This window comes from Rhinatrema bivittatum, chromosome 2 (genome assembly GCF_901001135.1).
Source record: "Rhinatrema bivittatum chromosome 2, aRhiBiv1.1, whole genome shotgun sequence".
NCBI lineage: Eukaryota > Metazoa > Chordata > Amphibia > Gymnophiona > Rhinatrematidae > Rhinatrema > Rhinatrema bivittatum.
Genome location: NC_042616.1, coordinates 197674460 through 197698013, shown reverse-complemented (window position 1 = coordinate 197698013; position 23554 = coordinate 197674460). Strand labels below are relative to the sequence as shown.

The following is a 23554-nucleotide window of genomic DNA, read 5'->3' as shown; positions in this document are numbered from 1 at the left end:
TTCCATTAATAACACAGAGCTATTACTGGTACACTGTTATGAATGAAATGGCATGTTTGGCATCTTTTCTGTGTGTTAACAATTTTGCAAAATGCTATGCATCTTTAGTACATCAACCTCTTTTTCTGCACATATAAATAATGTACAATGGCATTTTTTTCTTGATGGATTCAGTAAGTGTGAAACTAGGCACAAATTTGAGCTTCACTATATCAATTTTTTATTTATAAATTTTCATATTATACAATGCAAAATTATCTGTACAACGGAAATAGGATCTCACATGAAATAATAAGCAAAATGAAGAAAAATGTTCACATTTTGTGAGCGCATCACCTTATAATAAAATACCAATAAATGGGGTGAAATACTAAGAAGAGATAAACATAAGAAAATGTATAAGGAAAAAGGCTTAACATAATAAGCTACCAATCATAACAGTGCATCTCTTGGCTAGTAAGAGAGTTAATTGGCAATTTTTTGGTATCTAAAAGGACCCTTAATTGAGCAGGAACAAAAAATACATAACCTACATTTTGAAATTTTATAATGCACTTGCAAGGATAGCAAAATGTAAAGGATGCTCCAGCTGCCAATGTTTCTTGTCTGAGAGAAAGAAAACCACATATTCTGTCTTGTGTAGAATGTGAAATATCTGGGTAAATTCTGACAACCTGGCCATGAAATAAAAAATGAATATTACACACAAAACTTCCATGAATTTCCCTTTATCTTGCTCAATAACAAAAGAAGCCAAAATAGTACAATGTTCAATCACTTCAGGTCCTGAAGTTTCCAGAAGAGCATCACATTGAAAAGATCTGAACCAGCTGGAGACGGACCAGACACAAATGCAGAGGGGAGGAAGGCAGGAAGAAGACTTTACTGACAGAAGGAACTTGAACTTCAGGAATGGGCAACATTTCAAGAAAATACTTTCTCAAAGTAAAGAAGGAAAGTTAACTTCCCCATAATTTGGGGGAAGTTACCTAATCCTAAATTTAAATGCCTGTTCCAATTTTCAATTGCTTCTATTCTATGGGATAAAGTAAGACTGTCTTTTGCAACAGAAGCCTCAAAAGAATGAAGGTCTTTAATGTCAGATTCCATAGACTGGATTTTAGTGTGAATACCCATTATCTTTTCCTCATGATTTTAACTTCATGCTCTAAATGTATAGATAGTGAATCAGCCTTAGCAGTGCATTCCTTTATGGAGATGCCAAGACTTGCTGTCAGATCCCATAGCACCTCCAAAGTTACTATGCCTGGCTTAACTGAAGATAGCTGACACTCACCCAGAAGAAAGAGTTGGCGTGGTGGGAGAAATTGAATCTGAAGATTCTCCACATCTACGCCGCTCACAGAAGGTAAACCAGAAGAAAATAACAATGAAACAGCATTATTCAAGTGTCCCAACTCCAGCACTGTAATGAGTCCTCCCCACTCCAACAGCATATTCCTGCAGGACCCTCTTCCTCCAATTCAGTTGTGAAATCATCCTGCAGTGACGGAGATGACACACGATTCTGCCCTCCTCTCAGCCAGAGGTAGATGCACATCCAGAGGGCTGAGGGAAACCTCTTCCCCTGGCGAATGCATGGCTCCCTCAATGCAGTTTGCAATAGGGAAATCCCCCCCCAGCATGGGTAGCTTGGAGGACATGAAAGAGGTAATCAGTTACTGACTGTCCAGGGTAGAGGGGTTAGATGGAAAGACCCCTCACCTTTCCTTTCCATTTCAGTGGCATTAAGGAAACAATAACCAAGAAACCAAGGAAGGACAAAAAAGAAGCCTTAACTGTTTTCCACCTATTTCTTTAAAAAGTACTTCTTTACAAAGCAAATGTTACATGTGCCAGTGACTGGAGCAATATGGATCCAAAGTTCCTGTAGTTCAAGTTCACATTTAGAAAAGTAATTATAGTTTCAAAACAGTATTGCAGTGTCATAAAAAAGGAGTGGATATGAGTTGCACATTAGCATTCCTCAGTTTAATGAATGTCAAACATTTTGACGCATACCTTTTTCTACACCATGAGTAATTTAAATAATAATGTACATAATTTATTTAGAAGACAGTACAATAATTGAGAGTGAAACATTTTTATAACAGTTTTGACTAAAACCAGAGTGGTTTTGTGAAACAATCTGAAAGCCATTTTTCCAGCGTGTAGATGTTATCGAAACTGGACAGTCAGTAACTGAGGAGTTTTGGTTGCTTTGTCTTCAAGCCGCTTTTGCTTGGAAGTAGGGATTGTACTCCAGTCCACAAACGAAAACTGCATGATGGATCTTTGCATCGCTTTCCAGAAAACAGCATCTTCTGGATTATCTAAGAATATGCTGCAAAAATGTACATAACATCATGGAAGAATTTCATTACTAATCCAGGAAGAATACAAAACATACCAGCCACAGTACCCAACAGTCAAGGCGTTTTCATGAGGAAAGCGTCCTGTGCAAATATATCTTACTGGTTCCATCTTTTTAATCATGACACAACAAACATTTGAAGAAGCCAACATCAACTTATAATAGCAATCATTTCTTCCACACTGTGTATTTAATTACTATTAATATCCTATCAGGGTTAATTCAAAGTAAATATTTTGAAGGTGGTGGATGCAATTACTGCATAACACAGCATAATGAGAAAGTAATATGACAAGGATAACATACTCAGAAATTGGTATATTTGTAAGGTACATATGGTAGAGTCAAGGCATATTCAATTCTTCTGTTGAAAGGAGCGTTATTTAAAGATTACAAGCACTTTCAAATTGTGCTGCATAGAGAAAGTATTTATAGGTAGATTTTAAAAGGTGCATGTGCGCATCCATGTGCGTGCACACATGGACATGCCGATTTTATAATAGATGCACGCTGGCGTGCGCATGCGCGCCGGATTTTATAATCCGCATGTGCAGGCGGCACGCGCAGGGAGGCCTAATTTTAGAAAAGTATGTGCGGCGACGAGATTGGGCCTCTCCCAGTCCACTCCAATTAAGGAGTTTCCCTAACCCCCTACCCATACTCCCTCCTTCTTTCCCTCTCCTCCCCACCCCCTAAACCTTTTTGCTTACCTTTCATTTTTTTTTGCTTACTGCTCCGTTGGAGCAGAAGCAACTAGCGCGCACCAACCTTCTGCTGGCGCAGAAGGTTGGTGCTTCCCCGGCACAGCGCAAATAGCTGCTGTACCGGCTGCCTCCAGCCCCACCTCTCCCCGCCCTTTTGCATGTAACAGGGGTTATGCGCGTGGCTGGGCCCCTTTGAAAATGCACGCGGTGCACGCAAGGACCAGCCCCGCACGTAACACCATTTTTATGCGCACAGCATTTTTTAAATCTACCTGTTAATGTGATTCTGTAAATCCTTGAATTGTATGAAAACAATGTAGTGGACCTGCCTTTCTAGGAAAGTCAATCAAAATGTTCTTAACAAATTACTTACCTATGTAGGTTATTCACAAATTCACGGTTACCTATAACATGAATTTTGAAAAACAGTATTATATGACTAGAAATTGATTTGCACTAAGTAATCTTACTACTAATTGATTACCTTCAATGTAAAATTGAATTAAATGACTAAAAGTATCGTTAAAAAATATATTGTAGTAGAGTATGTATTTCCTTTTGTCTGAAATGTTATACAATTACAGATAAGTTGAAGATAATAGAATGTATAACAGTAGTTCTAGATCAATAGTTTTGCATGTAACAATTTTTTCTTCACAACTTGAAGCTAATCATAGAGACAAACAAAATGGACTAGTAGATTTTCTATATAGCAAATATATTGGCTATAGTGTAAGACTCAGCCCAAGGGTTACAAAGAGATTTGATTCAGAAGAAGAGACAAAAAGATTATCTAAGAAAGGAATCTACATAGGATGGACTTTGTCAGGAAGTCATTCCCCAGTTCCCCAAAACAATCTAAACTTCACATGAAAAACAGACAAAAAGATATAGGTGTGATGGAGAAGGTACAGAGAAGAGCAACCAAAATGATAAAGGGGATGGAACAGCTCTCCTATGAGGAAAGACTAAAGAGGTTAGGACTTTTCAGCTTGGAGAAGAGGCAGATAAGGGGAGATATGATAGAGGTGTTTAAAATCATGAGAGGTATAGAACGGGTAAATGTGAATTGGTTATTTACTCTTTCGGATAATAGAAGGACTAGGGGACATTCCATGAAGTTAGCATGTGGCACATTTAAAACCAATCGGAGAAAGTTCTTTTTCACTCAACGCACAATTAAACTATGGAATTTGTTGCCAGGGGATGTGGTTAGTGCAGTTAGTGTAGCTGTGTTTAAAAAAAGGATTGGATAAGATCTTGGAGGAGAAGTCCATTACCTGCTATTAATTAAGTTGACTTAGAAAATAGCCAAAGCTATTACTAGCAACAGTAACATGGAATAGACTTAGTTTTTGGGAACTTGCCAGGTTCTTATGGCCTGAATTGGCCACTGTTGGAGACAGGATGCTGGGCTTGATGGACCCTTGGTCTGACCCAGTATGGCATGTTCTTATTTTCTTAAATGACTTGACAATGATTATACGATGGAGTACACGAGTGCTGTCTAGATTGGAGCAGGTGTGGGATGGTAAGGAGCTGGTTCCTTTTGCTAATCTACAACAATACTCTAACTACTGGAGACCGATTCTTGTATATCCTTTTTGCCTATTTTTTTGTAGGAAAAAGATAGGGATGGAATTTAAGAAGGGCAAATCACTGCTTGAACATTTTTGTGATCAAGTAGATAAATTCAAGAGGCATATCTTGAAAATCTATGTAATTTTGAATGCTCACTTGAAATTAAAGCCAACACAACAAAAAGCATGGGAGAGTGATTTAGGGCAGTGGTCCCCAACCCTGTTCTGGGGGCCCACCAGCCAGTTGAGTTTTCAGGATATCCACAATGAATATGCATGTGAGAAAATTTGCATGCACTGCCTCCATAACATGCAAATTTTCTCTCATGCATATTCATTGTGGATATCCTGAAAACCCAACTGGCTGGTGGGCCCCCAGGTCAGGATTGGGGACCACTGATTTAGGGGAATCATTTGATAAGATTAACATGAAACAGTTGTCCCATTCAATCAGCAGGAGTTCTATTTCCTCAAACTTAAAAGAATATGGATATAAAGTACTTTACAGGTAGTACCTAACCCCACATGACTCCATAAAATATTTCTCTCTCTAAATGAAGGGTGTTGGAAAGGATGTGGAGGGGTGGGAACCTTCTTTCATATGTGGTGGGAATGCCCAGAGATATGAAAACTTTGGAAGGGGGTAATTTGCCCATTTGTAGCTATGACGGGGCCACTGTAGCTAAGGATCCTAAGGTTCTCCTATGGGAAGGTATGTTCTCCTAGGTGAAGGAATGTTTGCAGAGACTGATAGTGTAGTTTGCCATCACAATGAGATACAAAATAGCATATTGCTGGCGTAGAGCGACAGTCCCATCCCTTGCCGATGTTTGTTTGTACCAAAACTGAGAGACTGTATTATATGGGGAAACCTACGGCTTTCAAAAACGATAACATAGCTGGATTTCAAAAAGTATGGGGCCCATACATGCAGTGGTTAAGTAAACAATAGTGACTAGAGCCCTTGAATAGTGGTGGGATAATGCCTTTTTCTTGAAATGTTGAGATTCCTCATTGGTGGTGAGTTAAGGTAATTTTTTTCCTCTCTTCTTTGTCATACTTCTCTGTTTTACTTCATATTGGACTTAGACAAGGAGAGGAGTGGAGGATGTGGTGGAAAAGGGGGAAGAAACTTTTGGAAATGTCAGAACTACAAGTTGGGGGTATGGTAGCCACTAGTTTATAGTTGATTGTATTGTATTATAAAGAGTTAGTAACTTATGAGATTATACACAGGTGATACTCCTCCATATGACATGATGCAAGGTATGTTTATATGACTTCCCGTTTAATAAAAAGAAATAACAAAAAAAAAAAAACCCACCAGAAAGTTGGCTTCTGGACTGGAGAGCAGGAGCAGTCATGCAGGGTTTTTTTTTTTATGTATAAATGATTCCTGAAATAGGAAAGCGGTGGGAAGCTCGAAGAGACCTCATATATTAGATGCCCAAGAACTAGGCTAATAGAAGCTTATAATGGCGTAAGCTTTTCTTTATTTATAATCATCGGTCTCGATGAGCGAAATTAAAGGGGCGCCATATGAAGTATAGCTGCCCCAATTATGCACTTAGAGTCAATTGTACTATGATATTGTACTTAACTTGCGAACTTTAATCTCCGGCATCAAGGTCCAAATGCTGCTAAAGTTGATGGTAAAATGGGAGAAACCGACTTTGATCCGACACGACGTGTTTCGGAGGGAACCTCCTTCCTCAGGGGGCCGGGTGCCACTATTACCTGCTTTTGTCACTAACCGGAGATGCTTGACACTGTTAAGAATGAAATAGATACGGGGGCGCTAGTGAGCAGCGCTAGCGGATGGTCGCATAGGAACTCGTGCTCCCTCCCAAAGCTCCTATTTTGCTCATAATTTGTGGATAACGGGGACTTTTCTTATCTCTAAGCTGGGTGAACGGTTGCCGGATCGGGTGGGATGGCTGCGAGGAAACGAGCTGCCGACTTGAAACAATTTGCCTTCAGCAAAGTGGCGGACATGCTCGTCCAGGAGGATGACGAAGATCAGGCCTGCAGGCCACGGGCTGAATTAGAGGAGCCGGTGGAAGCGGGCCCTGGGACGAGCCCTACGACTGAGCCCGGGTCGGGAGGCCTCCACCCTGACATACCCACCCGCTCGGAAATACGCAATTGGTTTTGTGAGATCCGCGCTGATCTTAAAAGTTATAAGTCGGAGCTCCAGGAACGCATGGGTGAATTGAGGGAAGATTTGAACGCGGTCGGGCACCGCGTGGACGACCTGGACATACGCGCTGATAATCAGAGCGCTAACCTGGACGTTTTGAACCAGCAAAATACCCAATTTCGCCAATCTATGGAGCTGATGGCCGAAAAGCTCGAGGACCTCGAGAACCGCTCTCGGCGCTCCAACATACGGATACGAGGGGTGCCTGAAACCGATACTTATAAGGACAGCATGGCCACTGCGGCGGCCATTTGTAAGGCACTACTGCTTGCAGCTAAGTCCGCTCCGAGCGAAGGGAGGGCAGACGTGGTTATTGACCTGGAGCGGGCTCATAGAGCTTTGGGCCAACGGCGGGATAATCAGCCTAGGGATCTCGTGCTTAAATTTCTGAGCTATCGGCAGAAGGAGGAAGTAATGACTGCGGCCCGATCTCTCCCCAATTGGACTTGGGAAAATAACACCATTACTGTCTTTAGTGATTTGGCTTCCTCCACACTTCAAAAGCGCTACTTACTCCGGGAAGTGACTGGGGCCCTAAGGAGTGCTGGGATCAAATATAGGTGGGCCTTCCCTTTTGCCCTACAGTTTCAGCACAAAGGGACTACCTATCGACTCAAAACGCTAGAAGACTCCGTGCAAGTTTTTCAGGAGGCGGGGCTCGAGATTACATTCACTGCGGACCCGACGGCACATAAGTCAACACGGATGGATGCCACGCCACGCTGGAAGAGACCTGAAGCAGGACGAGGACGCCTTCGCAGACAGCACACGCCGGCCAGCGGGACCCCAGCCGATACAGGATGAGACTTGTTTATATAAGGGTCCATACTTTAATGTTTTACTGTGAGGGTGGTGTGTTCTCTCTAACCATCATTTTTCTTTTTCAGCGCCGCACTGCGGCTGTTCCTGACCGGTTCTGATGCTCTGGTTTCGTGATGGTGGCACTGCCCACTTATATGTGATATTGTTCTACCTAGTTATAGATTGGGCTTCTGGCCTATCACTTTCGTTGTCCACCGTTGTCTACAGTGGCTGTTGTCTGTTGTTCCTTATGGGGAGCTTGGGGGGGGGGGGGGGGAATGCTGACTATCGGCAGGAGCGTTGTTTTTCTGTACCCCATGGGAAAGGGTCCGCGGAGGGTGGCAGCGGACTACACTGATTTCCCACCTTTACTCGAAGGAGTTTACAGGGGATTTAATGACACCTATGTTTGGCTGGGTTCATCGGTTTGGGGGCTGGAGGATTTTCTTTTCCTTTTTTCTTATTGCATCTTGCTGGGTTGGTTTACCAGTTTTCTATATGTCCAGTTTTTACTTTGGCTAGTTTTTATGTCTTTTGTTATCCCTTATGGTTAAAATCGTATCGCTGAATGTCAAGGGACTCAACTCCTATAGGAAGAGATTTCTCCTTAAGCAGGAATTCCAACATCAAAGGGCAGATATCATTTATGTGCAGGAAACGCACCTCAAGAATAGGCATAGCCATTTATTAGCACATCGCACTCACCCACATGTTTATCACGCAGGTTGTGGGGTAGGCAGTAAGTTCACTGGCACAGGGATCCTGCTCGCAGCCACTTTGGTGTTTGAATATATTTCCCATATCGCAGATCCCAACGGGCGTTACCTCCTACTGAAGATCCGGATGGCTAACCGGGTGTACACCCTGGTCACTATCTATGCCCCGAATAAGGATCGTGATGCCTTTTTGACGGCCCTGGGGGGTTTGCTTTTAGAACATGCTGAGGGGCATATCATTTTGGGGGGGGACTTTAACGTTACCTTACAGCAGGAGCTTGACAACTCCCGGATGCAGTCCCACACTTCTCCGGGGCTGCGTAGGCGCCTTAAATCCTTGATCGCTGACTGGTCCTTAATGGACATTTGGAGACATCGCTACCCTCATTCCCGCTCTTATTCTTTTTATTCAGCTCCTCATGACAGCTATTCTCGTATCGATTATTTTTTAATTGATAAAGCCTTAGGCAACCGGGTTCGCAAGACTGAAATTGACGCTATTTCATGGTCGGACCATGCTCCTATTTCGCTTGAAGTAGATATGAGCGATGGCGATCAGGGGGAGCGTTTTTGGCGCCTAAATGAGTCCTTACTCCAGGATGATTCTTTTGTCCAACAGCTCCTACCTCAATTACAGGAATATTTTGATTTAAATTCTGACCCTGAGGTAAATCCTGGTATCATCTGGGATTGTTCTAAGGCTTATGCTCGGGGCCTTTTACTTTCCCGTGCGGCCGCCTGTAAGCGCCAGCGGGAACAAGCTAGGCGTCTTTTGATGCTTAAAATTCAAGAGCTCACCAAGGACCATATGCGCACTCTATCTTCTCATTGCTATCAAAAGTTATTAGCAGCTAAAGCCGAACTTCATAATCTCGATAATGCCCAATTGATGCATGCATTAGATATAACAAAACAGGCCTATTATGAGGGGGGGAATAAGGCTGGGCGGTTCTTGGCCCGCAGCCTTAAAGCCAAACATGCCTCTACTATTATTTCTAAACTTAAGAATGCTAAAGCTGCGATATTAACGGCCTCTACTGACATTAGGGAGGCATTTACTGCTTTCTATGGGCATTTGTATAGCCCTGATGGGTCCATTTCTGCTGATAGCATAGAAGCCTACCTACAGGGAGTTCCCTTACCGAGCCTCACCTCTTCCCAACGGGAAGTGTTGGATGCACCGATCGTGGGAATGGAGGTCCTGGCGGCTATTAAGTCTCTCAAACCTGGAAAGGCGCCCGGCCTTGACGGCCTATCAGGGATCTATTATAAGAAATGTGCTTCTGTCCTTGCAGGGCCTATGGCGCTTTTTTTCAACAGCTTACGAGATGAGGGGAAATTGGCGCCACAAGCGAATGTTGCGGGTATTACTGTCTTGGCTAAACCAGGGCGGGATCCCACGCAATGCTCCTCTTATAGGCCCATCTCCCTCATCAATGTTGACCTCAAGCTTCTGGCCCGCATCCTGGCGCTCCGTTTAAATCGGTATCTCCCGGATTTAGTTCATAGCGACCAGGTGGGCTTTGTCCCGCACCGCATGGCGGCCGATAATATCAGGAAGGTGCTGGATCTTATATGGTGGGTCCATAAGCGGAAAGAGCCGGCAGTTCTGCTCTCACTGGATGCAGAGAAAGCTTTTGACCTGGTCCATTGGCCTTTTCTGTTTATGACATTACGGAGGATGGACATTGGGCCGGGTTTCTGTCAATGGATCCAGCGTTTATACGACCATCCTCGGGCGAGGGTGAAGGTGAATAATGGCTATGGCCCTGCTTTTGAAATTGGCCGGGGCACTAGACAGGGCTGCCCTCTTTCTCCCCTTCTATTTGCTTTATATTTAGAACCCCTTGCCACCACGATCCGCAATTCCCTGGATATTAAGGGTGTCGAGTTAGGAGCAGCTCAGTATAAATTATCCTTGTTTGCAGACGATGTACTATTAATGCTGACTGAACCCCGATCGTCCCTGAAGGGGACCATTCGGGAATTGGACTGTTATAGTGCAGTTTCCGGTTTGAAAATCAACTTTGATAAATCAGAGCTGCTAAATATTAATCTGGGTCCTGATGAGGTACATGCCTTGAGGGGTCAGTTCCCGTTCAAATGGGCTGCCAATCATATTAAGTATTTGGGTGTCAGAATATCCTCCCAGCTCCCCGACTTATATCGATTGAATTATCAGCCCCTTCTTGATAAGATATTTACTGACTTGAGTCGTTGGAACAGAGGGCTGTATTCCTGGTTGGGCAGGATTGCTATTATTAAAATGAATATATTGCCTAAATTTCTTTATTTGTTCTCCTCCCTTCCTGTGTACCTCTCTCCTCCACTCCTCCGCACTTGGCAAAAGCGCATTTTTTATTTCATTTGGCGCCGGCGCCCTCCTCGGCTTGCTAGGGCGATTCTTTACTTGCCTAAACCACAGGGGGGCTTGGGAGTACCTAATATCCTCTGGTACTACCGCGCTGCGCAACTTAAGGCCCTAGTAGATTTTCACCGCTTGCGCTCCCCTAAGCAATGGGTGCACATAGAGCAAGCCATGGTGGGCCCCATGGCCCTTACAGCTATGCCGTGGCAACCTCGGCCTACTTGGCGACCTGTACGATGTATACCTTGGGCCCTGGATACCACTCTGCGCATTTGGCGCCAGTCTCGTATATCATTGGTTGGGGATTATCGGTATTTTTATCAGTCGTCCCTCGCTCATAATGTGCAGTTTGCTCCAGGGCACTCGTCTCCTCACTTCCAGCTATGGAAGGAAAGGGGCATCCTCACTTTTGGTCACCTTTTCTCTCCAGAGGGTTTACTCACTTTAGACCAGCTATCAGTTAAGCATAGCCTCCCCTCACTCAATTTTCTTGTGTATGCCCAGGTTGTGCATTTCATTAAGGCTCTGAAGGGCAATAATTCTATACGCCCGGGTCGCTCTCTGTTTGAAACTTACTGTACTTGTAGCGACATGCTTAAGGGAGTAACCTCAAAATTGTACCAAATGTTTTTTCAATTGGGGATCGGCCAGTGCTCTTTCGTTTCCCAATGGGAGGATGATTTGCAGTTGCAGTTGGGTGACGAGGGATGGACTGCGGTGCTGCTGTCGGCCAAGCGCTGTTCGATATCGGCACAATTACAGGAAAATTGTTTTAAAATGATCTATCGTTGGTATTACACCCCTGATAGACTTCATAAGTTTTATTCCCAATTGGGCGACCATTGTTGGCGTAATTGTGGCCAGCCAGGCACATACCTGCATATATGGTGGTCTTGCCCCACGCTGGCAGGGCTGTGGCAGGAGGTTTTCACTTGGCTTAATACACTTTTGGCCATTACTGTCTCACCCACGGCGGCAATTGCGCTGTTACATATTTTCCCTGATGCCATCCCTCATTTGTATTGGCGCTTCTGCGCTCAGTTGTTCATTGCCTCTCGTAGCCTTATTGCTACCTGTTGGAAATCTGCCCGAGTGCCCACACTACCGGAGATTCAGGAGAAACTCCACCATTATTATAAATTAGCTTCTCTGACTGCTACTAAGCATCACCGTCTGCCAGCTTTCACTAAGGCTTGGCAACCTTTTATTACCTTTTTGGCTGGCTCCTAGCTGCGACCCATTGCTCTGGCATGTGCCTGGGTGTGTGTGTTTTTTTCTTCTGCTGCATACATGTGGCGGTTGTGCTCAGCATTCTTAGTGGCTACAGAATGTAGGAGCTCCCTTGCATTAATTTCTTTTCTTTTTTCTTAATTATCGTTTTTCCCTGCTCTATGCGATTATGCTGGATATTTGTATTTGTATTTGTTTTAGTTTCTAGATGGTACTGGTTATTCCACCTGATGTTTTGCTGTGTCTAACTTTTCTTTCACAGTTTACTGCCTCGAACCGATGGATTCTTTGCTTGGACTTTTTGCTTGGACTGTAACTCTCTCGTGGGGGGAGGGGTGGGGGGGGAGTATGCTGTTTGTTTTCTTGCTGGTTACACGTTTGTATGGCTGTCATGATCAACGAGCTTCGGCCTTGTGTGTTATACAGCTAATAAAAATTGTCAAATTAAAAAAAAAAAAAAAAAAAAAGAATGAAATAGATACAAGAGAACAAGTGCATAGTAAAAACCCGCCGCAAGGGAGAGACGGCAGTATCAATGGAAAGAATTTTTGACGTCCTTATTAGAATTAGTTCTATTCAAGAACTATTTTTCTTATCAGCAAGAATATTTTTTGCAAGTCCATGGGGTAGCAATGGGGTCACCAGTAGCCCCAGACATTGCCAACTTATATGTTTCCCATTTCGAAGAAACAATTTTATATCCATCGTCTTTCTTTAAATCCATCACCCAATGGTCTAGATACATAGATGACATCTTTTTTATCTGGAATGACTCAGAACATCAATTATCTGTATTTCTTCAATGGTTAAATTCACCATGACGTTTGATAAAGAGCAGTTATCTTTTTTGGACATTCTTATTTCCAAAGTAGCAGGTACAATACAAACAACTCGTTTTAGGAAACCTACAGATCGTAATAATTTTTTAAAATTTGAAAGTCATCACCCACGGAGATTCAAGGAAGGCCTACCTGTGGGACAATTTTTCCGCATTCGCAGGATTTGTTCCGATCAGCAAGGTTTCCTACATCAAAGTGCAATCCTAAGTGATAGGTTCAAGGAGAGGGGATACCCAACAGCAACAATCAAAAGGGCTTTCAAAAGAGCCAAGTTTTCTCCACGAGATTCCCTATTACAATATAGGAGTCGCAAACAGACGTCACAAACAGTATGTGTACTAGAACATACGAATCTTACACAACAAATCCGGCAGTCTATTCAGCGTAATTGGCATGTCCTTAGTCCACATCAGATCTTCCATTCTCCACCCATGTTTGCATACAGCAGAGGGGTTAATATCAAACAACAAGTAGTACGTGCCACTCAACATTTGGATATCACTCCCAGCCCCCTGGGTCAGACACAGTGCGGGAATTGCAGCTTTTGTACCCTAGCCATCACTGGCGTTGAATGGCAAGACCCCAATACCCAGATTCGAATTATACGGCGACAAGCTGTCCACTGTAACTCTGATTTTGTGGTATATGGACTCATTTGCCCTTGCCAAAAAATTTATGTGGGCAGAACTACACGTAAAATTAAAGTCCAGTTAATTGAACACCGTAGCCGTATTAAGAACTTAGATGTCAAGGCCCCCATGGTACAACATTGTGTCACTCATCAACATAAATTTGAACAATTCCAGTGGTTGATTATTGAACAAATCGCACAATCCTGGAGGGGGGGGAGACAGACTCTCCACATTAAATTTGAAGGAACATCAATGGATCTACCGTTTACAATCTGTGGAACCGCGGGGCCTCAACGAGAAAATAGAGTGGTACACTCTCATTTAGACTTTGCCAATATTGATTGCCTTTTTGTTTTGTTTTTTTTTCTCCCCCCTTTTTAAAAATGGCAGACAGTGACGACATTATCCACACAAGGATAGGTTTGGGTATACTCTCGGTCAACTGCTTTCAAGATGGCCTCCTCCCACGTCATTTCCCTTTTATGGATAGCTGCACCATGGGGAATCCCTAAATCGAAATTTTTTCAAAATGGCTGCTGATGTCGTCATTTCCCTTTTATGGACAGCCCCTGTCCTAAAATGGCTCCGACTGTGACGTAAGTGCCCTTATTTGGACACACCCATATCCTTGGCGCCTTTTTTGTCTTTATAGGTCAGCGTTCAGACGTCTCTCGCTGCCGATAGTACATTCACGGTCCAGCGAGCGACTCCAGCATCGCGACGAGGTAATATATATATGCAAGGTTTCCTGTCTCAAAACACCAAACGTAAGGTCTTTGTACTTTATTATGCGTTGTTTTATCTGTAGAATCATACAGAGACGCCTCCGGGCGCAACAAACTGAGTCAACACTTCGTACACAGTAAGTGTTCTTTCCATTGATACTGCCGTCTCTCCCTTGCGGCGGGTTTTTACTATGCACTTGTTCTCTTGTATCTATTTCATTCTTAACAGTGTCAAGCATCTCCGGTTAGTGACAAAAGCAGGTAATAGTGGCACCCGGCCCCCTGAGGAAGGAGGTTCCCTTCGAAACACGTCGTGTCGGATCAAAGTCGGTTTCTCCCATTTTACCATCAACTTTAGCAGCATTTGGACCTTGATGCCGGAGATTAAAGTTCGCAAGTTAAGTACAATATCATAGTACAATTGACTCTAAGTGCATAATTGGGGCAGCTATACTTCATATGGCGCCCCTTTAATTTCGCTCATCGAGACCGATGATTATAAATAAAGAAAAGCTTACGCCATTATAAGCTTCTATTAGACTAGTTCTTGGGCATCTAATATATGAGGTCTCTTCGAGCTTCCCACCGCTTTCCTATTTCAGGAATCATTTATACATTGTTGATTTCACTTATTTCCTGATATTTGTGGATCTATTCATATTTGTATTGATTTGGGTTTTTTTTTATGACAGACATTAGTGCAAATATGATAGGGGCAATGGAAAATGCCACCCCCACTCTTTGGAACTCTCTCCCTCCAGATCTCCGCACAGAAACATCCACACCAAAATTCAAAAAGAAACTAAAAACTTTTCTCTTTCAACAAGCCTACCCTCCCACTACTTCATCCACATGATGTATTAAAACCTATTGTTCCATAGGACTGTTTGATTCTCTTGTAACTATTTTGTACATATAGTTCATATCTATTATAAAACCTGTGTTTTCTATATCTATTGTAATTCCATTATCGCTTATTCTATAGTTACTGTTCTATGAAATGCTCTGCTTACCTTTTGCTTCTTGTAATACCTTTTAATTTTTATAGTTAATGTTCCATGTAAAGGCTCTGCCTACCTTTCTTGAGTTAAATGTACACCGATACGATGTGCAAATGGTTGTCGGTATATAAAAAACGTTAAATTAAATAAATAAAAATGGGGGGTTTTGGGGGATAAGTTGCATTGCCCACTTACTGCACCTGGCAGTACAAGATGCCCTTGATCTGTGGCCCAAGGACCACAGGAATTCAGTTCTGAAGAACCTGATAGAGAGGTGCAGAAAAATACTGGGGCATTTTCATCAAAATGAAGGGTGAGTAGCTTCTTCCTGAGAAGCAGGAAGCATTTGGGATGCCTCATAAGCATCTGATTCAAGATGTTTGCATCTTCTGGGATTCCACCTATAGTATTCTGTAGATGTTAGTGAAGCAGCAGATACCCCTTCATGATCTGTCTCTGGAAACAGAAATAAGCATAGATTTCTCCGTAGGGGCATCTTGACTGAGTGGTGATGAGACATCTATTACAAATCCTGAAGCCCTTCAAGGATGCCTTGGAGGATTTGAGTTCCAGAAGCACCATTGTGGGTGGAGTCATTACAATAGTAAACATTGTGCAAGAAAGGTTAGAGGGTTTCTGTGAGCAAGAAGGAATGGAAACAGAGGTACTGCAGTTTGTGGCCTCTTTGCAGCAGCAGGTGCAAGTGAGACTGAAACCTCTGACAGAAAACAATACTTACATGTTTACACTTGGTGAACCTTGGGTGAAAGGGAAAATCACCCTCCAGCCCCAGCATCTCATATACATAAAAGAAATACTTGCAGCTAGGGTGCATGAACAAGAGTGCCAGTAGCAGAGGCACAATGGGCATGTAGCACAGGAAAGAGTGGCCCCCCAGAAAGTAGTACAAAATGAGCAGTACCCTGTCAGCTACTACTTCCTTCCCCAACTCAATATACCAAAGCTATGTTGACCCCTCAGAACCAATTCTCCTGACATAGGCCATAACTAAAGCAGCTGGCATGAGAGGACCCTCACCCCAACCCAGAAAAGGAGACCCCAGCAAAAATTTCTATGACATGTTATCTAACAGAGCCCATTGAGATGGACACAGATCTGCTTGTTACGATTGTGTGGATCCAATGGAATAGAGTAACAATCTTATCTCGAGCTGGAGACTGAACAGAGCCTAAGAGTAGTGTTGGGCTCGACACCAGTCCAATCCACAATCTAGCAGGGATCAGAGGCGGATGATAAACCAAATCCAAGTCCAGGAAGCAGACAAGGCAAATCCAAAGTTCAGTCCGGGATCGAGGAAGGCAGTAGGCAAGGCAAATCCAAAGTCCAGTTGGGATCAAGACAGGCAGCAGACAAGGCAAATCCAAAATCCAGTCCGGGGTCGAGGCAGGCAGCAGACAAGGCAAACCAAAGTCCAGTCCGGATTAGAGGCAGGTAGCAGGCAAGGCAAATCCAAAGAGCAGTCCGGGATCGAGGCAGGCAGAAAATAAGGCAATCCAAATCCAGCAAGAGTCGAGGAAGAACAAGGAGAACACCAACAGAAAGCGAATGCTAAAGCAGCCCGTTGCCGAGGCAGAGTCATACAGCAGGGACAGTGTTTAAATTCTTAGTGTTCCCACTCTACCGCAGGAACTTCTGGCAGGGATGCCCAGCGTGACGGGGAGAGGAGCCATGATAGAGCACACCTCCCGTTGTGCTCCTCTCAGAGGAAGCTGCTACCGCCGGTCATTGCCATGCCACGGGATCACTGAGGGTAAGCAGCGGCCCGCTCTGTTCTTAACACTGCTGGCTTATTGGACACAATCGGGCCAAGGTGGCTCAACATTATCTTTAATGCCTACCAACAAGCATGCCCAGCAAACATGTCTTCTCAGTGGCAGGTGACATAGTTAGCCCTCATCGTTCAAAGCTGGCACCAGAGTTGATGGAAAAGTTGGTCTTTGAAAATCAATCTGACTTTGCTAGGCTTTCCTGAATTTCTATGCAAGTGGCAATATGACTGAAAGTACCTTGAAAGATTTGCTGCCGCTCTCCCTGGCTGCCATGCCCCTGATCCTATACATTAGGGGTCTTGCTGCCTCAAGGCTTGGCTGCCATACCCCAGAATTTATACCGTGGGGGGGTCTTGCTACCACACCCCAGACTCTACACCTTGTGGTGTTCTTGCCACAGTAGGTGGCTGCTTTGCTCCTCTCTTGGTGTCCTGAAGTATTTATGACATGCTTTTTGCTGCTTTGTCCCTCTATCAATACCTTGCATTTTTTTCTTCCACCTTTGCTGTTTTTTAAGAACATGCCATACTGGGTCAGACCAAGGGTCCAACAAGCCCAGCATCCTGTTTCCTTTAGAGGCCGAACCTGGCAAGTATCCAAAAACTAAGTCTATTATTCCATGCTACTGTTGCTAGTAATAGCAGTGGCTATTTTAGTAATAGTAATCTTTTTGTCCCTTCATGGAGCCTTAGGATGATCATGCCACTCTTGGTTCCATTTTGCCCCTTTTGTGCTGCCTTTGAGGGTTAACGCAACAGTTATCAATGACTTCTTTTGAAGCTTTGGCATATTCTTGACATTCTTGCTGCTTCTTTGCTCCTCCAATGGTGCCACGGAGAATTCTTGTCACTGCTGGTACCCTTTGCCCAGTTACGTTGCTTTAGGCTTTTCATGCCACTTTTGGTGCCACTTTTCCACAGTCTTGGTGTCTTTGAGTTCTCTTCCCCTTATGATATTTTTGTTCTGATATTTTTCTGGTTCTGAAATTTAATTGTGTTTATTATGTATTTATATATTATATTTTATATATTCTCCCAGGTAGTATCTCAATCTACTTATTGAAGTTCCTGTATCCCAGTTATTTGTATTCCTTCTTGTTCCTTGTAACACTCCCATGTGATTTTTAATTTCATTGTAAACCGGTGTGATTTGTATTTTATACAGGAATGTCGGTATATAAAAGTAAAAAATAAATACAAATAAATAAAATGATGATGTCTACCCACAAATTTCATTATAATTAATTAGAAAACCCCAGTTTTGAAGTTCAAAATAGGCTGCATTGCTTACCCTCCCCCCCTTGACTTTAATGGGAAATGAAGGCAATGATAAATTATTTTTTTTTCATTTGAATCTAATGAAATGATTGAAGATGACCTATGCAATGAATGAATGAACCAAAATGAAAATTTTGCGGTTCCAAAATTTCAACATATGCAAACTTCACCCTGGTCTAAGGGTAATTTCAAATTTTGAACTCCCCTCTGGCTCCTGAATCTATTGCTCAGAGACAGACTTATAGGGAACATAGTATTTTATTTATTTATTTATTTATTGTTTTTCTATACCAGCATTCAAGATAAGGATCACATCATGCTGGTTTACATTTAACAGGGGGTGTAAAATGCAAATAAACTAAAACTGTAACATGTGAAGAGAAACTCTGAAGTTACAATAAAACAGGGATGTTCAAAACTGGGAGAAGGAAAGGCTAGAGGAATTTAACGGAAAGAGCAATTGTTTACAAATTTCAAAGAATGTCTGACTGTGGTTGTTGGTGAATTAAGGTTCAGTTGGGTTCTGGAAAGGCTTGCTTAAACAACCACGTCTTAAGCCTTTTTCTGAAAGTTAGAAGGCACGTTTCCTGTCGAAGTATGAATACAAACTCTTTCCTTATAAATTGTCCTCTTGCATATCACTAAAAGTAAAGGAAGGATATGCAAAACTCATGATACTCAGAAAACTAAAACCAATACTAACTCAAAAGGACTTCCGAACAATTCTACAGGCACTAATTTTCTCCAGTATGGATTACTGTAATGCTCTGCTGCTAGGACTACCAAATACAACATTAAGACCACTTCAAATACTTCAGAACACAGCAGCTAGAATACTAACTGGAAAAAGGAGGAGGGACCATATAACCGAAACCCTAGCGGAACTACATTGGTTACCGATTGAACACAGAATTAAATACAAAACCCTATGTACCATCCATAAACTAATTCATGATGAGAAATCAGACTTGCTAAACACAGCATTACGGGTACACGTTCCACACAGAAACCTTCGATCAGCAAATAAAGCACTCCTAACCATTCCTTCAGTAAAAACAGCAAGACTAACCCAAGTGAGGGAAAGGGCCTCATCATTAGCAGGACCCACAATATGGAACACAATGCCTCTAGAGATCAGATTACAAAGTGATCTCAAGGCATTTAAGAAAAGTTTAAAAACATGGCTTTTTAAACAAGCATTTTACAAAGAGACGGGAGAATAGAAATTATTCAGGAATAGACAGATAAGCACCGACACACAGTACTTAGGACGGTACAGTAGAGTAGTCCATGAACTACACATCACAATAAGCATATTGATAACACCACGTATGATAAATTTACCCGTGAAAATATCTTCGGTACACTCTGTCATGACCCACTTCTCTAAATATTATTTTGTCTAATGATATATTGTAACCGTACCTTTGACGGCACCTGTTAGAATGTACTATAGTACACTTTTACCTACATTAAATATGTGCCTACATGTAAACCGTTGCGATGGTATATAACTTAGTGACTGTATAGAAAAGATTTTAAATAAATAAAATAAATAAATATGGCTCCCAGTGAAGATTGTCCTTTAAGGTAAGGCAAGGTGTCCTCAGAATGAGACCTGACAGCTACCAGGCTTGAAGTCAAAATAAATATTAAAAACACCACTCTGGTTTTTAGTAAATGCAGTTAGGATCAAAAGTAACTCTCCAGAGGAGGGAGCCTTAGCCGTCAGCAATTACAGGTGGAATCTAACCCACTTTTCTAAGAGGAGCACTGCTTTGCAATGTCTGCACCAAAAACAAACGTCAGTGCTTTACAGAAAAAAAAATTTTCTGTTCAATTCAAAAGCAAATGTTCAGTTCCCAAAACATACTTTCAGTATGGTTCCGAAAAGCTAACTTTCAATTCAATTCAAAAACAAACTCTCAGCCCAGTCCAAACCCAAGTTTTCAGTTCAGTTCGGACAGCTTTCATTTCAATACTAAAAGCAAACTTTCAATTCAGTTCAGTAAGATAAGCTCTTTCTCCCTGCAGCTCCTTTCTCCCTCACCTTTGGATCAGCACACCTGCAAATATTCACTCTTGTGTGCTGGGAGTCTCTGCTCTCCCTTCTTCGAGACTCCAGTCCCAAGGCCCTCTCTTGTCGCTCATAATCCTCCATCTTGATTTCTCCATCCCTGCCGCCTTTGCTTTATCATAGCACAGCCCTGTTATTTATTAGGAATATCCTGAAAACCAAACCGTTTGTGGCTCTTGATGACCAGAGTTGCCTACCCATTAGCAAAAATGTGAGAAAACCCAAACCTGCTAAATGCTGCAAAGAATAAAGTTTCATGTATTCTTTTATATCACTTATCTCTCATTTGTGAATTACATTCTTTGTGTACTCTGAAAAGGAATTTTACATATTTGCTTTGAAGGCATTCTGAAAATATGATGATATGGACTAGCAATATATCACAGTAGCTAGAGCTCTGTGGCTAGAGACTCTGATCCAAGTCACTTAATCTTCCCATATTCAAACTTACTGTCTAAGGTGGGGTCCCAAAACTTCTCAGAATGACGGGCATCCTGACCATTCAGAGGACCAAGGAGTTTGCAGGGAAGATTCTCCTCAGGGTCTGCTGAATAGGAGATGAATTTTGTACAATTTATTTCAACTTAACACATGCTAGATTTTTTTTTTTTTTTTTAACATTGCTTTTTGCCATCTTTTGCTGCTCTCCTCTCAGCTGCTCTGTAACACTGTGTGACCATTTCCCAGAGAAGTCAGACATCACATTCACATGCTTCTCCTTAGCACTGCTGTTGGGCATAAGTGGGAGGGTAGAGAGGGAAATACTGGGCAGGAGTGAGTATCAACAAAATAAATGAAAATCTTTATTTTCTTGGGTTTTTTAAAAGAATTTCTTTATCCTGTCAGCACTCACCCCTTCATCTCTTTGCCTCGTCATCCATGCACAGCAACAGTATCATTCCCCTTTTCAGCCTTCTTCCTCCACCAAGTAGGCTAATTTTTATCTAGTTCCTACTTCTAGTGGCTCCTGTAGCACTTCTCTCCCCCTTCTTCCTATTCTGCTGTTACTCCTGCATGATGGTCTCTCCACATGGTTCCCTCCAGGTCTATTTTTTTCTCCTCTCCCTCTCTTTCGGTAGTAGTGGCACTTCCTCCCAGGGAAGGGGGAGGGGTAGAGGTGGAAAGAAGCTCTCAGCTCCTATTACCACTATATCTATCTCCCCCTCCACACCCCCTCTCTTATGGTATCTCTTTATGATGTAATTGATGAGCTGCCCCAGGCGGGAGGAGGACAGGAGGAGAAAGATCATCACTAGGGAAGAAAGCTGCTGCCATTTTGATCTAGGCCTTTCTGGGTTGAGATACAGATACTACAATCATGCATATTACTTTGCAGAGTGATGTGTACATTGTCAATAATAAATACCTGAAAGTGACTTTGATTTGTAGGCTTGTGCTGTATTCTTGGATGGTTTTCTAGGGACTAAAATTGTGTCTATTTTTCTTCCAAAAGCTAAAGTCTGAAGAACATGGGCCCTTTCAGGAGTGAAGACATTAACAGCTGCTTCTTTTTCTTTTTCTGTAACTCCTGTTAAATAGAAAGAATAGATATCTTTTTACAATTTGCAATAAAACTTACCTAGAATGAATTTATGAGCTATCCTAATTACACTACATAGATCATATCTTAAAGGGTTTTATGTCAAAATTCAGTCATTGTGTTATTTACTATGGGCTTGATTCACCCAAATCTAAGACTTAGATTTGGGTGAATCAAGCCCATAGTTATTTAGCTATTCTGGTAATTAAAAATAATCATATCTTGTGCTTTAAAAAGTCACTCAAAAGTCCTGTGTATATTGAGAAAATAAATAAACTCTCTTCATATGGGTATTCAGATCAGCGCTTGCTGAGAATTACATGACACATTTTCAACCTCATTACAATATACAGAATCTTATAAGCACTTTAATGATATGTAGTCACTCTCCTGACTTTCAGGCCGATACAGTACGGACGCATAAGAAAAAGTGCGGCAGCGCCGGGCACCCGCGCGTTTGACGCGCACACATTTTGGTTCACAAACCGCGCAATTCAGTATTCAAATTAGACACAAATCCAAACGGCGGCAAATGAGTGTCCAAAGCGTGCCTATGAAGCGGAAGGCGTTCGCAATCCATTTTACTGTATAGAGTGGTATGCAGCGCCTATACAGTATCCATGGTGTGCTGGTACCTGTCATTTCAAATGTCATTCCACCAAGTTAAGTGGATGGTTCTTTTCTACAGACCCTGCATGGACACCGGGGCCGCTGCCCTGAGCATCCAGACGTCCTCTTGTGCAACACTGTGGATTCTCGGGGGTACATAGTTTTACTAGCAGCACATATAAATTGTTTAACAGAACATACATGGATCTGCAACACTGTGGATTCTCAAGTTTGTATTCTTAAATGAGCTATGCGTTCTTAGCTAAGCTTTTACTATTCATAAATGAGCTATGCGTTCTTATTCAAGCGTTTACTACAATCAGCAGCCTCAGGGATGTCTAATTCTAGATGCAGGAGGAAGGCGTCCGTATAGGCGTCCATATAGGCGTCCGCTGGCCCTCCCCCCCCTGAGCCTCAGGATGCCTAGCAGACGCCAGAAGGCGTCCGTAGAAGCGTCCATGTCTCCGCTGGACCCCGGAGCCTCAGGACGCCTAGCAGATGCCGGAAGGCATCCGTATAGGCGTCCATGTCTCCGCTGGACCCCCGGAGCCTCAGGACGCCTAGAAGACGCCGGAGGAAGCCCTGATGCGGCTCCCATCTGTCCGGTGTCCGTAGAGGCGTCCATGTCCGGAGCCTCAGAGACGCCCAGAGATGGATGGTACAGTTGAACACATACATACCTCCTCCGGTCTTGCTGCTGGGTTCTCCGGTTGGCTGGGTTCTCCTTGCTGCTGGGCTCCCCTGTTGGCCTCTCCAATCTGCCTTGTAGAATTCGCTGTTCGAGCATTTCTCATTCTGCTTCTCAACCGAATGAAAAAGATCGCCAAAGCCAATATATGCATGCTATCCGGTCCGAAGCTGACTGAACACCACACTAACGCCAGGGTTAGGGTAGGCGGTAAATATTGAGGTTAAAGACGTGGTAAATAAGCTGGTTAAAAAGGCGATAATTTGGGCGCACGTTACTGTATCGGGGGGAATAGCTAATCCGATCATTAACATATCATATACATGTGGCGGGCGGAAATGGATACGCATCTTTTTCGGCAAGCGCTAAGGACGCGTAAAAGCAGATACTGAATCACGGGTCC

General features: G+C 42.9%; 1 protein-coding gene across 4 annotated transcripts in view; it reads right to left on the bottom strand.

Annotated features, from left to right (window-relative positions):
- Nucleotides 1-217: 217 nt before the first annotated feature.
- The window catches only part of LRRC72 (leucine rich repeat containing 72), a 145822-nt gene continuing 122485 nt past the window's right edge, over nucleotides 218-23554 (bottom strand). For 2 of the 4 annotated variants that reach the window (XM_029589013.1, XM_029589017.1), the window contains 4 exons: nucleotides 21681-21842; nucleotides 20766-20861; nucleotides 3452-3482; nucleotides 218-2344 (listed from right to left, as the gene is read on the bottom strand). In XM_029589013.1, the coding sequence (XP_029444873.1) occupies nucleotides 2179-2344; nucleotides 3452-3482; nucleotides 20766-20861; nucleotides 21681-21842 (455 nt within the window). In that variant the 3' untranslated portion in view covers nucleotides 218-2178. The remainder of the gene's footprint in view (nucleotides 2345-3451; nucleotides 3483-20765; nucleotides 20862-21680; nucleotides 21843-23554) is intronic. The other 2 variants (XM_029589014.1, XM_029589016.1) reach the window with 2 other exon arrangements.